This window comes from Bubalus kerabau, chromosome 10, assembly GCF_029407905.1.
Source record: "Bubalus kerabau isolate K-KA32 ecotype Philippines breed swamp buffalo chromosome 10, PCC_UOA_SB_1v2, whole genome shotgun sequence".
NCBI lineage: Eukaryota > Metazoa > Chordata > Mammalia > Artiodactyla > Bovidae > Bubalus > Bubalus kerabau.
In genome coordinates, this window is record NC_073633.1 from 88,136,896 (window position 1) to 88,152,154 (window position 15,259).

The 15,259-nt window shown below is 41.6% G+C and overlaps 1 protein-coding gene across 48 annotated transcripts in view; it reads left to right on the forward strand.

The window, feature by feature from the left end:
* SIPA1L1 (signal induced proliferation associated 1 like 1) overlaps positions 1-15,259 on the forward strand; it is a 512,605-nt gene that overhangs the window by 367,900 nt on the left and 129,446 nt on the right. For 47 of the 48 annotated variants that reach the window (XM_055538504.1, XM_055538534.1, XM_055538533.1 and 44 more), the window contains one exon: positions 4,629-6,429. In XM_055538504.1, the coding sequence (XP_055394479.1) occupies positions 4,932-6,429 (1,498 nt within the window). In that variant the 5' untranslated portion in view covers positions 4,629-4,931. Of the gene's footprint in view, positions 1-3,531; positions 3,824-4,628; positions 6,430-15,259 lie in introns of those variants that run through there. The other variant, XM_055538544.1, reaches the window with a different exon arrangement.

The following is a 15,259-nucleotide window of genomic DNA, read 5'->3' on the forward strand; positions in this document are numbered from 1 at the left end:
TGGAATCATTGAGAGTTGGCCCTGTATCTGAGGCTGTGCCGGTTAAGGGACCTACCAACATCCCATTTTGAAATACGGAGGTAATTGATGCAGAATGCTACATCTTTTCATGGGCTTTCCAGGTCGCTCAGTGGTAAAAAAAAAATCTGCCTGCCAATGCAAGAGATGCAGGTTCCATCCCTGGGTCAGGAAGATCCACTGGAGGAGGAAATGACAACCCACTTCAGTATTCTTGCCTAGAAAATCCCATGGACAGGGAAGCTTGGCAGGCCCCAGTCTGTAGGGTCCCAAAGAGTTGGACACAAGCATGCACACTGCGTCTTTTTAGTGAGTGTACCGTGTCGTGCTGTAGGTTATTTCAGGGCAGGAACTGTAAGCTGTTGTTAGTTTTTTGTTTTCTTCCCTTCCCACATCTTCTTGTGTAACCTTTAAACTATTTTTATGCCCTTGGCACAAAGAAAGTTTCCCATGTTGTTCTTTTCCTTTGGTTCCTTCAATTATTTATTGTTCTCACTTCCTTATCACTCATTTATTTCTTGGAAAAATTTTATTTTTCTGCTTAATAATTCATGTTGAAAATGGATAAATAAGGAAGATATCAAATGAGCACTTGCATATATTTTATCTGTAATTTAAGGGAAAGGGTCATGAGGAGAGATTTGGAGGTAACTGCATAGAGATAATATATGCATAGAGATAATATATTTAAAGCGGTGGGTATCTATGACATCTCCAGACAGTACTGGCTACCATGCAGCTATCTCTCCCAAGCAGTTTCCTAACTGCTTCGTTCAGTTGCACAGGCAATTGATCGAGCCAAGTCAACACCCTGGTTTCCAGAGTAATAGTTTTACTCCAGTGCCCCCAGGCCTGCGATCTCATCCTAATGCACTGGGTGCTCAAATGCATCCTAATACTAACACCCTTTACAGCACCTTCAAAAACTCTGAAGACTAGTATGAGAAGTAAGCCAAGGGTACCACCCTGGAATCATTTGCTTTTAAATGGAGCCACCAGTGATCCTGAGGAGCGAGCCAAAAGAAAGAGGCACGGGAAATTAAGAATGTGTTCATCATGAAGGCCTAGAGAAGACAGAATTTCAGGAGGGAGAGAGAGGTCAAGAATATAAATGTCTCAGTGAGCCAGGATGACAGGACTGTTTTTACACCTGTAGCTTCCCTTGGAGGGAGGGGCTGTTTCCCCAAATATCTCTAGTGCCAAGTGTGTGGTCCATGCTCAGAAGTTAATTCAGAAAGACCGGGGGTGATTTACCGGAGAGCAGGAGGCACTTCCTTTGAAAAAATGGTCTTATCAGAAAACTGTGGCGTGTTACGTGGTGATAGACCTTGAATGATGGAAAGAGTTTCAGTTAGTAGATAGCGTCATCTCCTTAGCTGATAGAGTTTCCAGGAGCTCACAGAACTAAACAATGGGATTGATATTCTAGCTAAATGGATCCACCATGGACTCAAGTACTACCTAGAGCTGTAAAATTAAACACATAACAAGGATATTTCTTAAATAGATTACTCTTTCAACAGATAGAGGTGACATGCTATAAATTAGCATGTCACTAATGTCTTCTACTTAATTCTATTGTTTGTTTTTTTTTTTACCATGTTTAGTGATGCTTAGGCAGGTTTGCTGATAACTAAGAGAATTGCTAATCATTGTTAGCATATGTTTGCTATTTCCATTAACCCGAAGGAATAGGTTTCAGGTATTATTGATGTGGTGTCATATTACACATGGATGGCATCATTATTTTCAATTAGTACTTGAATAAATACAAAGTGTATATATTCTGTAGATGCTGGTCTGTGTCTAAGGTTCCTATTGTGCCTGAAGGGCTTTGTTGCTATAAATAAGGATGGGAAAGAGAGGCAAAGAGAAGAGGAAAGAAGTCTCCGTGACAAGAAAACAAAGTCTGTTATTTACCTTAGTTGTCCCATCTTGAACCTCCTCAGATTTTTCAGGTCTTTAAGAGTGTGGGCACTCTCTCCCCTATGTGCCCATGTATATTTTGAAATTAAAAGATAACACTGAGTTATCATAATCAAGATGTAGCAGGAGTCTTGGCATTTTTTTTTAATTACAAAGAAATATATCTCTGTAAGACTTTTTAAATAATTTTATTTATTTTTGGTTGTGCTGAGTCTTTGTTGATGTGAGGACTTTTCTCTGGTTGCGGTGAGTGGGGGCCACTCTCTAGTTTCGGTGTGTGGGCTTCTCGTTGCGTTGGCTTCTCCTGTTGTGGAGCCTAGGCTTTAAAGCCCATGGGCTTCAGTAGTTGTAACACATGGGCTCAGTATTCACGGCTCCCAGGCTCTAGATCACTGGCTTATTCATTGTGGCACACAGGCTTAGTTGTTCCACGGCATGTAGGATCGTCTCAGACCAGGGATCGAACCTGTGTCTCCTGCATTGGCAGGCGGATTCTTTACCACAGAGCCACCAGGGAAGCCCACTTGTGTAAGATTTTTTAAAACCTGTTAAAAAGACCCAGGCAGCATATGCGATGCTTCTGAACGGGAGTCCTGTACTAGTGACCACCAAGGACAGGCATTTCCAAGTCAGTGTTATTTACTGTATTTTAGTGCTGACCTGTAACTTCACAGATACTAAAAAAAGAGTCCTGCAGTCAACTCTATTCTAAGGGAAATGGAATGTGGCCCGAATGAGTCTTTACTCCGGGGGATTGGTGCACTGGCCTTTTAGAGAATGTCAGTTCTGGGAACGATAGGTGATTTATTTGGATTTCTGTGAGAGACTTTGAACACATCTGATTTTCATAAGAATCTATTGAGAATTATTTTGTATGTCAGTGTATTCTTTCTTTGAAAGCTGTTTCATTGAAATAAACAGCTTCTTTTTTCCCTAGTTACAAAATAGCTCATAAATTGTGGTTTGGGGTTGTCAAAAGACTTTTTTCTTTCTTTCTTTGAAATGGGCTAGTGTTTACTTTGCATTTTGGTTCAGTTGCCCAGTTTCCTTCCATTTTATAAGGAGCACTTCTGGAACCTTGGCTGTGGCCACATGGTCTCTTTCAGACGCAACAGTTAGCACATTATTCCACTTGAAGGTTTACCCTTCAAGAGGAGCCTGGACAGTTCCCAGATATACAGTCAAATTATAGCAATCTGATGGTAGAAGTATCTAGAGAGGTCCAAAGTCAGGTTTCATTGGGTAGCGGTGCGAAACCATTATCCCTTTCACAAAAGATGGTGAAGAGGAGCCAGAGGGAAAACAATTGGCGTTTTTGTGTGGGGCTGGTCTAAGCAGCCCGTGCGAGCCCAGCTGGAGCTCCTTTGGCCCTGTGTTCTGCAGGCGGCGTGCATTTTTGAAACACCCCTAAATGTTCCAGCCTTTAAATAGCAGCGAGTCTTCTAAAATGATGCTGCATAGCGCAGGAGAAATTAAAGCGGCTGCCTGGGAGGCAGGAAGCCGACTAGCGAGATGCTTAATTATCGTGGAAGTAAGTGCTTGTTGCTGGGGAGCAGAGCGCAGCGAGCCCGGGTCGGCCTGGGTGTCAGCCGTGATTTGTAGACAATGCGGCCCCGGCAGCGCAGTGCTGGATCAGCAGCATCTTTGCAAACATGCATTTGGCAGGAATTTAAAGGCCACCTCTTGTGTCATTTGTGGAGCCTTGGAAAAGGGTCCTCTGCCTTTATTTTCAGGATGTACGCAGCCATGCAGGATTTTGTGCTCAGAATTTGTGCCTCTTGCCTCCTGATTGACGTGCTCCTGAGGAAGTTGGTTTTCTTTGCCCGTCACCTGGAAGGATGTTAGCAGTTCTCTGTCGTCGACTGGGGGATATGGAAAGGTCTGCCCACAGCAGCTTTTGGTTTCTGCTGTCTTCATAAATTAGCACCGGAGGGTGGGGTGGGTTGCAGTGCGTAAGGAAATGCAGGCATTTTGCTAATTAGTGAAACGTTTGTAGCTTTAAGGGTAGATAGAAGGAAAGAGAGCTCGGGAAGAGGTGGTGGAAAATGCTGGATGCTTTCTGAAATTCTGCTCTTTGGGGTAAGTAATAAACTAGAGGGAATTACAGAAGCATGCTAATGGGTAGAATGGCTTGGGGAAAACCGTGTTTATTTTCTCTCTGTTGTATTTGCTCTTGCCAACTCTGTTGAAAACTAAGTTTGAATTTTGAAATACAGAAGAGGTTAAAAAGTAAGTGTTGCGACATATTCAGTAACATAATTTTTCAATTTTTAGTCTTGTTAAAAAGCTGTATGTTGCTCTAATTATCGAACTCTGTCAGTTATGCCATAAACTTCTGGTCAGCACAGCGGTTCATGATAGTCTACATTGTTAGAGGTCACTGGAGTTTGTTCGTGGTCTGTACTTGGGCTAATGTCCTGGAACAAGATCCCTCACCGCCTTCTAATGATATGAAACAGTTCAATTAAGCTGAAGTATTCATAGTCTTTTAAAATATATGTAATTTAAATGATGGATAGTATTAAATGCTTTCAAATCTGCTTTACTAAAAATATGGGTTGTAAACTGTGAGCCACAATCTGTTAGTGAATCTTTTATTTGGATGCGTCTGGTTTTGGCAATTGCATATTTATTTTTAGATGTATTTATTAAATGCTAATCCAAAGTGTCCTTCTCTCTTTTAGAGAAAGCATGGGATTATGGCAGTCACAGAGTCCCAGTGATACAAGTTCCATTCAGTTCTTTCTGAAAGAAAGCCATCTATTAAAGTAAAGCAAAGGAACTCTTGTGGATTATAATGCTCTAAAGATCTGGATTTTCAGAGATTTGAAAATAAGGAGTTATTTTAACCTTTTAAATGAAAAAGATTAAGATCTCGTGCAACTGCTGTATTTTCTGGAAGCCATTCTCCAAAAGGGAAGTGCACATTTAAAACTTAGGTATGATGGTCCTTTCTGTGGGGATTTAAGTCAAATTGCTTTTGCATCATGACCAGCCTGAAACGGTCTCAGACAGAGAGGCCGGTTGCCACTGAAAGGGCGTCCGTTGTGGGCGCAGATGGCACTCCCAAAGTCCACACAGACGACTTCTACATGCGACGTTTCAGGTCCCAGAATGGCAGCTTAGGGTCATCTGTCATGGCTCCTGTAGGGCCCCCCCGAAGCGAAGGTTCTCACCATATAACTTCGACCCCCGGAGTCCCAAAGATGGGAGTTCGGGCAAGGATTGCGGATTGGCCCCCCAGAAAGGAAAACGTAAAAGAATCTAGCCGTTCAAGCCAGGAAATAGAAACCTCAAGTTGCCTTGAGAGCATGTCCTCCAAAAGCAGTCCTGTGAGTCAGGGAAGTTCTGTAAGCCTCAATTCCAGTGACTCAGCCATGTTAAAAAGCATACAGAACACGCTGAAGAGCAAGACGCGGCCGTCGGAGAACATGGACTCCAGATTTCTCATGCCCGAAGCCTACCCCAGCTCCCCCAGGAAGGCTCTGCGCCGGATACGGCAGCGCAGCAACAGCGACATCACCATAAGTGAGCTTGACGTGGATAGCTTTGATGAATGTATCTCGCCCACCTACAAGACGGGGCCGTCGCTGCACAGGGAATACGGTAGCACGTCCTCAATTGATAAGCAGGGAACGTCCGGAGAAAGCTTCTTTGACTTGTTAAAGGGCTACAAAGACGACAAGTCTGATCGAGGTCCCACTCCGACCAAGCTCAGTGACTTTCTCATCGCCGGTGGGGGCAAAGGTTCTGGTTTCTCCTTGGATGTTATAGACGGGCCCATCTCACAGAGAGAGAACCTCAGGCTCTTTAAGGAAAGGGAAAAACCACTCAAGCGGCGCTCCAAGTCGGAAACCGGAGACTCGTCCATTTTTCGTAAATTACGTAATGCCAAAGGTGAGGAACTTGGGAAGTCGTCGGATCTTGAAGATAACCGATCGGAAGACTCTGTCAGGCCCTGGACATGCCCGAAGTGCTTTGCCCACTATGATGTCCAGAGTATCTTATTTGACTTGAACGAGGCGATTATGAACAGGCACAATGTAATTAAGAGGAGAAACACCACCACAGGGGCTTCGGCAGCTGCGGTGGCATCCTTGGTCTCGGGGCCTTTGTCCCACTCAGCCAGCTTCAGCTCCCCAATGGGCAGCACAGAAGACCTGAATTCCAAGGGAAGCCTCAGCATGGACCAGGGAGATGATAAAAGCAATGAGCTGGTGATGAGCTGTCCCTATTTTCGGAATGAGATTGGTGGAGAAGGGGAAAGGAAGATCAGCCTGTCCAAATCAAATTCTGGTTCCTTTAGTGGATGTGAAAGTGCCTCCTTTGAGTCTACACTCAGCTCCCATTGTACAAATGCAGGCGTGGCAGTACTTGAAGTGCCCAAGGAAAACTTGGTGTTACACCTGGATCGGGTGAAAAGATACATCGTAGAACACGTGGATCTCGGCGCCTATTATTACAGGAAGTTCTTCTATCAGAAGGGTGAGTAGAGATCTTTAATTTTCTTTTGCCATACTTTCTGAAAAGAACTACTGTCTCTCAGGTTTCATAAGGCAGTGTGATGTAAGATTTGCGTGAATGCCTTCTCTTGATGGCGAAAGAGTTAGCTGTTTGCTGCAGTGTATTTTCGTTTGCATTTTGTGAGTTACTTTCTCCTTTTAGATATGTTAAATATCTTGTATACAGAATATTAATTTTTTTAAGTAAAAAACCTTTGATTCAGTGGATGAAATTGTAATGTTTACGTAGAAGACTTGCTATGTCACCTTTAGAGATAAATGTCATATGAAGTTAAAAATATTTTAGATACAGCTTTTAAAGGGTTTCAAAAGCAATCTTAATGCTGGTTTTTTGTTTAGTACTTTTACAGTTGGTACAGGGTCATTTCTTTTCTCCCTCAATGTTCTCATTACTAAATGACAATTATAATACATTCCCATTCATTTCACAGGCATTTTAGTGAGAATTTTATTATTTGACAAAAATCTAAGAGTTGGGAATCAAATCTTGGTCTCCTAGATTTGAGTATAAAAGGCACTGGAGTGAGAGGTACCATTAACATGTTGATGACTTCTTTTTCTGCTTTGGGGGAAAATATATATCTGTATTGGAGAAGGCAGTAGCACCCCACTCCAGTACTCTTGCCCGGAAAATCCCATGGATGGAGGAGCCGGGAAGGCTGGAGTCCATGGGGTCGCTGAGGATCAGACACGACTGAGCAACTTCCCTTTCACTTTTCACTTTCATGCTTTGGAGAAGGAAATGGCAACCCACTCCAGGGTTCTTGCCTGGAGAATCCCAGGGACAGGGGAGCCTGGTGGGCTGCCATCTATGGGGTCGCACAGAGTCGGACACGACTGAAGCGACTTAGCAGCAGCAGCATATATCTATATTGTTGGATTGATCTGTATATACACAGTTTTATCTCATGCTTTTAAGAAAACTCGGTGAATTCACTGACAGATAGTTTAAATGAACTCTTAGGAGCTTTCTAATAGTGTTTTTGAGCAGCATTATTAATTGAAGAATGAGTTTGTCATGCAAGGACCTGAACTAGAAGACAAGATACTCACCAAGGAAGAATGTACACCCATGGTCCACAAGCTAGCTCAGTAATCTCTGCGTTGAGACCAAGTGAGAGGCCCCCTGTATACAAGCTACTAGAGTGATCTTTCAATTTCCCGCCTACTGTTTGGGGGTTTTGGGTCCTTTTGAGATTTATTCTTCCAAAGGAAGTTTGATTTCTAGTACTTCATTCTAGTGCTCTAGTTGTATGACATTGCTTACTTTAAAATCAAATTTATTGTAAGATTATTGTATGATTGGCTATATTCACAATGGTTTATTGACCAAAGGAGCCTTGTCTCAGTGCTTGGTATCCATGTCTCTTAAACATCTATGGCAAAGGTCCTGAAACTAATATGATAATGAAAATCCTGACTTCATTGATCACCCATCTTGATGTTCTCAGAAAACTTTGTGGAGTTCAGATTTTAGAAATCACTTCTTTCTTATTCTGTCCTTAAGGCTACAGAGTATTTTGACCTTGCCAAGATTGCCAAATACCATCTTGGTATTTGGGGCCAGATAATTCTTTGTTTGTTATATCCTATAGTCTTACACATTCTGGGATATAAGATGTTTAGCAGTGTCCCTGGCCTACATCCCAGATGCTGATAGGTACCCTGACTTGTGATGACCTAAAAGGTCTCCATTTGGATATTGCCAAATGTCCTCTAGAAAATTGCCCCTTGCTGAAAATCCCTGTTTTACTGAGCCTGGAGAAGTTTTCCACAGGTGTTTGTGAGCTGTCTGTAGAGGAGGCCATCTTCCTAAAGAACTGACATTCCAACACAGGAGAGAACATGTTACTTATAATCTTACATATGTATTCATAGTAGTTGGCTCTTTTCCCTAGTTCAGTTCAGTTCAGTCACTCAGTTGTGTCCGACTCTTTGCAACCCCATGAACGCCAGGCCTCCCTGTCCATCACCAACTGCTGGAGCCTAACCAAACCCATGTCCGTTGAGTCGGTGATGCCATCCAACCATCTCATCTTCTGTTGTCCCCTTCTCCTCCTGCCCTCAATCTTTCCCAGCATCAGGGTTTTTTCAAATGAGTTAGCTCTTTGCATCAGGTGGCCAAAGTATTGGAGTTTCAGCTTCAACATCAGTCCTTCCAGTGAACACCCAGGACTGATCTGCTTTAGGATGGATGGGTTAGATCTCCTTGCAGTCCAAGGGACCCTCAAGAGTCTTCAACACCACAGTTCAAAAGCATCAGTTCTTCAGCGCTCAGCTTTCTTTATAGTCCAGCTCTCACATCCATACATGACTACTGGAAAAACCATAGTCTTGACTAGACAGACCTTTGTTGGCAAAGTAATGTCTCTGCTTTTTAATATGCTATCTAGGTTGGTCATAACTTTCCTTCCAAGGAGTAAGTGTCTTTTAATTTCTTGGCTGCAGTCAGCATCTGCAGTGATTTTGGAGCTGAGAAAAATGAAGTCTGACACTGTTCCCACTGTTTCCCCCTCTATTTCCCATGAAGAGGTGGGACCAGATGCCATGATCTTAGTTTTCTGAATGTTGAGCTTTAAGCCAACTTTTTCACTCTCCACTTTCACTTTCACAAAGAGGCTCTTCATTTCTTTTTCACTTTCTGCCCTCAGGGTGGTGTCATCTGCATATCTGAGGTTATTGATATTTCTCCCGGCCATCTTGATTCCAGCTTGTGCTTCCTCCAGCCCAGCGTTTCTCATGATGTACTTTGCATTAAGTTAAATAAGCAGGGTGACAATATACAGCCTTGACATATTCCTTTTCCTATTTGGAACCAGTCTGTTGTTCCATGTCCAGTTCTAACTGTTGCTTCCTCACCTGCATATAGGTTTCTCAAGAGGTGGGTCAGGTGGTCTGGTATTCCCATCTCTTTCAGAATTTTCCAGTTTATTGTGATCCACACAGTCAAAGGCTTTGGCATAGTCAATAAAGCAGAAATAGATGCTTTTCTGGAACTCTCTTGCTTTTCTGATGATCCAGCGGATGTTGGCAATTTGATCTCTGGTTCCTCTGCCTTTCCTAAAACCAGCTTGAACATCAGGAAGTTCATGGTTCACGTATTGCTGAAGCCTGGCTTGGAGAATTTTGAGCATTACTTTACTAGCATGTGAGATGAGTGCAGTTGTGTGGTAGTTTGAGCATTCTTTGGCATTGCCTTTCTTTGGGATTGGAATGAAAACTGACCTTTTCCAGTCCTGTGGCCACTGCTGAGTTTTCCAAATTTGCTGACATATTGAGTGCAGCACTTTCACAGCATCATCTTTTAGGATTTGAAATAGCTCCACTGGAATTCCATCACCTCCACTAGCTTTGTTCGTAGTGATGCTTCCTAAGGCCCACTTGACTTGACATTCCAGGATGTCTGGCTCTAGGTAATACGATCACATTAATGATGAACATTTTGAGCACTTACTGTGTACTAGAAACTTACGATGTGGTTTGACGTGTATTTTCTCATTTCAGTGTCTCCATGCCCCCTGTGGTATAGATATAATTATTGAAGGCATTTTCCAGATGAGAAAACTGGGGTTTGCATGGCTGGTTTCAGCGGTTAAGCTGTCATTGAAATTAATAGTATTGGAGCCAGGATTTCACATTTGGGGTGTCCGACCAGAGTCATGTTCTTGACTGTTTTGCTCTGCTCTCTACTATATTAGACTAAAGGAAGGAGAGTGTTTTTATCTTTAAATCTGGTAGAATTTTGTTCAAAGTACTTTGTCTTTCAAAAGTAAGAAACAAAAATTTGAACACCTGTATTCCACGGTAATCCAGTTTAGATCATAACACTTCATAAATTTAAGAGCAACTAATTCAAAGAAATTTCTTATTTAAACCCTCTTTCTATTTATAGACCGACCATACCCTCTTAGCTAACATAATTGGAACTGTTTAGTTGAAAAAATCATTAAGATAGGGAGTCTTGCAAAAGTATACATACTCAAAATATCTTATTTTCACTAAACTATGTAATAATAATAAATATATATTTGCTAAATTTTGGTGAGGCCAAGGGTGCTTCTTTGACAGTGATTCTGCTATTTTGAATTCTACATTGTATTAAAAGTATAAACATAGACAGTAGCAAAACACTCTGATTCTTACAGAATTTTAGATTTAAAATTTTTTTCTCCTTTTTTTATAGGTCTTTCCCACATCTAATCCAATAGCTTTCCTTTTAATGACTTGCTTTATATGAAGTCTTTCCAAAGCCTTCAATTTAGTTTTTAATAAGAAACAAGATTTATCTCTTGTACTCATATTCCATCAACTTTCATAATATTTAATTAAATTTCATAATTACAGTAACAAGTCCACTGGCATAAACTGGTTTGGGAAGACACAGCTTGACTCTTAGTCAGCATGGAGTCCAGCTGGTGGGAGCAGAAAGTGTGTGTGGCTCCAGAGATTGCCTGCTCGTGCCATTGGGCATTTATCATCAGGGTTTACAGAGGAAACACAGAACAATAGTTAATACATGAAACTGGTACAGGAAGGCGGTGTCAGAGAGCACCTGCTGTGTTTTCTTGGGCCATACAAACTTTCAAATCAGGTAGATCAATTTTTACAAAGAAGATACAACAGATTGTGGATCTGAATAACTTGAAGCAGAAATTAACCCCCTTAAACTATAACTGTGTATTATAAACTTTATGTAGTATCTGTACATTTCTTAAAATTTAGTTTATTGAAGTATAGTTGATTTGCAAGGTATTAATTTCTGCTGTGCAGAAAAGTGAATCGTTTATACACATATGCATTTTTTTCATATTCTTCTCCATTATGCTTTATCACAGGATATTGAATATACCCTGTGCTATACAGTAGGAACCTGTTGTTTATCCATTCAGTATAGAATAGTTTGCATCTGCTAATCCCAGACTTTCACTCCATCTCTTCCCCATCCCCTTTCCCTGGGCAAGTACAAGTCTGTTCTCTATGTCTGTGCGTCTGTTTCTATTGCATAGATAAGTTCGTTGGTGTCATATTTTAGATTCCACATATAAGTGATAGCTGTACTTTTCATCACAGTGTAAAATATAGTTAGACAAATAATTCTGTCATGATTTTTAATACATAGCTTGATTCACTGAAATTAGTACACTAACTCGTTTTTCCTAATCAGAACCTGGAAGAGAGTCATCTTGTTGAAGGAGTACATCCATGACAGGTGTAATTTCTCTTCCAGCAACAGGGCGCAGCGCTTCTGACCTGATTGTCAGTCCAACCTCTTAATCACCAGATACTGGGTTTAATGAATTCCTGATTTCACTGAGGCTAAGTCTCTGGGGAGAAAATCCACATTACTGAAGTGTGTATTGTTGACATGATATGTAAAATTTAACTGCCTTTTACTGATGAAGCTGCCATCACTTTTTAAATATTACATTATTTTTATGAACATCATTATTTTGCAAATTTAGACTTGAGAGCATATTTGTCTCCGTCTCATGAGCTCAGTCCATTGCTGGCTGAGCAGAGCAATCCTCCCATTGTATGCATCTGTTGAAATAAGTAACAAACCATCAATTTCTTCTTTCTGGTCCTTCCTCTTCCCCACTTCTCTTTGCTGTTTTGCCAGTGCGTGTGATGGTTCTAACTCGCCGAGGATTAAATGACGGTAATAACATAGCTAACATTTATTGTGTTATTACTTTGTGCTTTATGCAGAGCTCCTCACATAATGCTCATAGGACCCCAAGGCAAAGTTGTCATTGTGATAAGTCCAAGTGATGCAACCACATCCTTCGTAGAGAGGCACAAATGAGGCAGTACACTAACATCAGAATTAATCTGGGCCTCTCCCTTTGAGTGCATATGTATTTTGTGTTGAGTTTTTACTTAGTCACCATGATTAAAGTAGCAGGACAGGACTGTTTCAGTTCTGCACTGCGTGTACCAGGGTCCGAGACACATCCTCCCTGAATCGCACTGAAACAGCGCACTAATGGAAAAGAGAGGAGCCCAAGGGTTGCTTTCACCATGTTCTTTGTTGCTCCATTGATCAGAAGTGTTGATAGTGATGGAATGTCACTCTCAAAGCCAGGTTACTGAAGATGCTGTGATGGGGCCAGGCCTTCCCCTCCTGCCCAGTGGCCAGAAGCAGCTGCCATTATCAGGTCTAAAGAGCATCGAAGAATATTTTCTCATTCCTGGAAAGGATGAACACTAATGCTCTGCACTTGCTTACTCTTTTGATAACTTGAAACCACCAGATTTGATTGTTCTGCAGTTCACCTTCCTCCTCCTATACACCACTGCCTCACCCCACCTCACCACACGTGTGTTTGCACACGCACACTCACACGTATACGAGTCAAGTTGAATAGTATGCTGGGCTCCTGGATTATTAGTTTGAGGCCTAGTTGGATTTCGGTTGCTACTGTAATGTCCAGTTTTATTTCCCTTTCACTCTCTTCTAATCAACCATCTTTACCATTTCTTTAGAATATATACTCTGTACTGCATTTGTACTTGAAGTGACAGCTTTAGTGCTCTGATATATTCTCCAGTTTTGTTATTAGGCAGTATTCTGCAAGTTCAGGTTTTTAAATGTGTATCATTACCTATTGTAAGTTTTAGTGGATTATTGTATGGTACATATAGAACATCAGAGGACACCTTAAAGCTAAACTTATTTGTAAAACTCTGTGCTTATTTTATTTCTTTAACTATGGCAACATTAAGATTGAGTATAGTACTATGGAATGCCTTGTAATTCAGAGTTCTGAAAGGATAACTAGTCTATGGTTAGTTTTTTGTGAACAGTCGTATTTCAAGTATGTGATAAAACTCCAGAGTCAGCAAGTCTGTTCTCCTAACCATGTTGTGCTCTGTGTTCTTGAACTTAACAGTTTATTTCTGCCAAAACTAATAGGGAAAGATTTTATTCATGTGTAATAGCTTACTGTTTTCATGTCCTTGTCTTTCATTTTTTATTGAGAGCATATAAACTGTGTTTTATTTGTTTGAAGGCAGCTCTCTAGTTATGTAATCCTTTTCAGGGAGATTTGGGGCACTAAAGAACTTCCTGAGAAACTCATCTAGGAGTGTTTTGCTGCTGTTTCTTGACCTGCTCAGGGCTTCTGGTAGCAAGAAGGCCATTAGGTAGGAAGGTGTGCATGTTAGCTCTTTGGAAAACAAGCATCCTCTGCTTTCTCGGCCGTGATCTCCCAAGCCCCGTGACTGATTGAACTCTGATCTGTGAGCCATCCAGAGTTCATATTCCCTGAGCCGTCTCAGTTCAGAGGCTTGTGAAGGCTGATTAAAAGGGCATGTGCCTCTCAGCTGCTCCTCTCTGTTTAGTTTTTAAAATCAAGCTAGACGGTCCAAAGGCCACCTTTGCTCAGACACTTGACTTTATTCAAGGTCATCTTGTAAAGATCCAATCATACAACGACAGAGTGTGCTTTTCAACGAACTGATGATGGAGATACTGGCCTTTTTGTCATCCTTCGGCCTTTTAGAAAGTTCCACGTGAGAAATTTATTTTAGAATTTGATGCCAGGAATTATTTTCTGGTAGCTACTAAATGCCTGCCTTTCTGATGATAGGTGTGTTTTATTTGTTTGCTTGTTTTATTTTATTTATTTTTTTCCTGTATCTCCTGTTTTACTTCACCTCCCAGAAGAAAATCTGATGCTCAACTGTGCCACCTTCATTAATAACATTTATATCCACTTGGCTTTTATTTTCCTATTTCTGTTTGATTAGCACAGTTTACCTATTTCCTTTATAATGAATGACTTCAGAACACTCTTTTTAGAAAAAGTAATTAGTCTACATTTATATCCAAATAAAAGACCTCTGTTCCCAGGCTTTTTCTTCAGTTCTGGCTACATTCCTCACCAGCCTTACCTGCTTCCACTTGGTTGGTTATCTAGCCAGCAGCTTGAAACCTGGGACACAAATTTTGACTGCTTCTCCGTTTTTCTCCCTGAACAAGCCTACCCTCATCGTTGCCCTCATGCTATAAATGCCACCGTTATTATCAGTCTCTGGGATTTGAAATACTGAAGCCCCTTTGATGCCTCTCTTCATTGATGTTAACCTCCAGTCAGTTGGGAAGGCCTCTTGCATCTCCCTCCACATTGTTGCTGATTTCCTGTTCTCTGTGTCCTGGTCCCAGGTCTGTCACTTCAAGCCCTCGTTGCCTTTTGACACAATTCTTGGCCATTGTCTTAGTCTCTTCATCTCCAGTCCCCCTACTCAAAATTCATCCTCTTGTCTTTGCCAAATACACCAGTCTAATCACAGAGCAATTTGCATCTTACATGATTGTGTTGATATGATTTAATCATGTAACAGATACCTTATTGATCAAGTTGTCTGAGAAGCAGATGCTGGGACAGTATTGGCATGCAAGTGGTTTGTTAGGGACCTGGGGCCATGCCTGTGAAAGAAGAGGGGAGAGGAAACAGAATTTATCAGGGAAGGTCTTCAGTCCACAGTACAGGTCTGACGCTATGAAAGGGAGAAGAAACGAAAGTGGGCAGGGGGAGCCTCAGCTTACTGTGACATGTGACAAAATCTCAGCCAATGCCATGAAACAAAAGGGAACAATAGAGCGGTCCCTTGTTGGGCAGTCAGTTCCCCTCCAGGCACACTCAGCCCTGGGTCTGCCCAGGAAGAGTGTGTCTGGGCTGGAAAACTACAGAAGATCCGAAGATACTACAGCCGCAGACTCTCAGCTAATTGCATTTCTTGTGGCTGAATTTGTTGTGAGCCATTTCTGAAAGGGAGATATTAAGTAT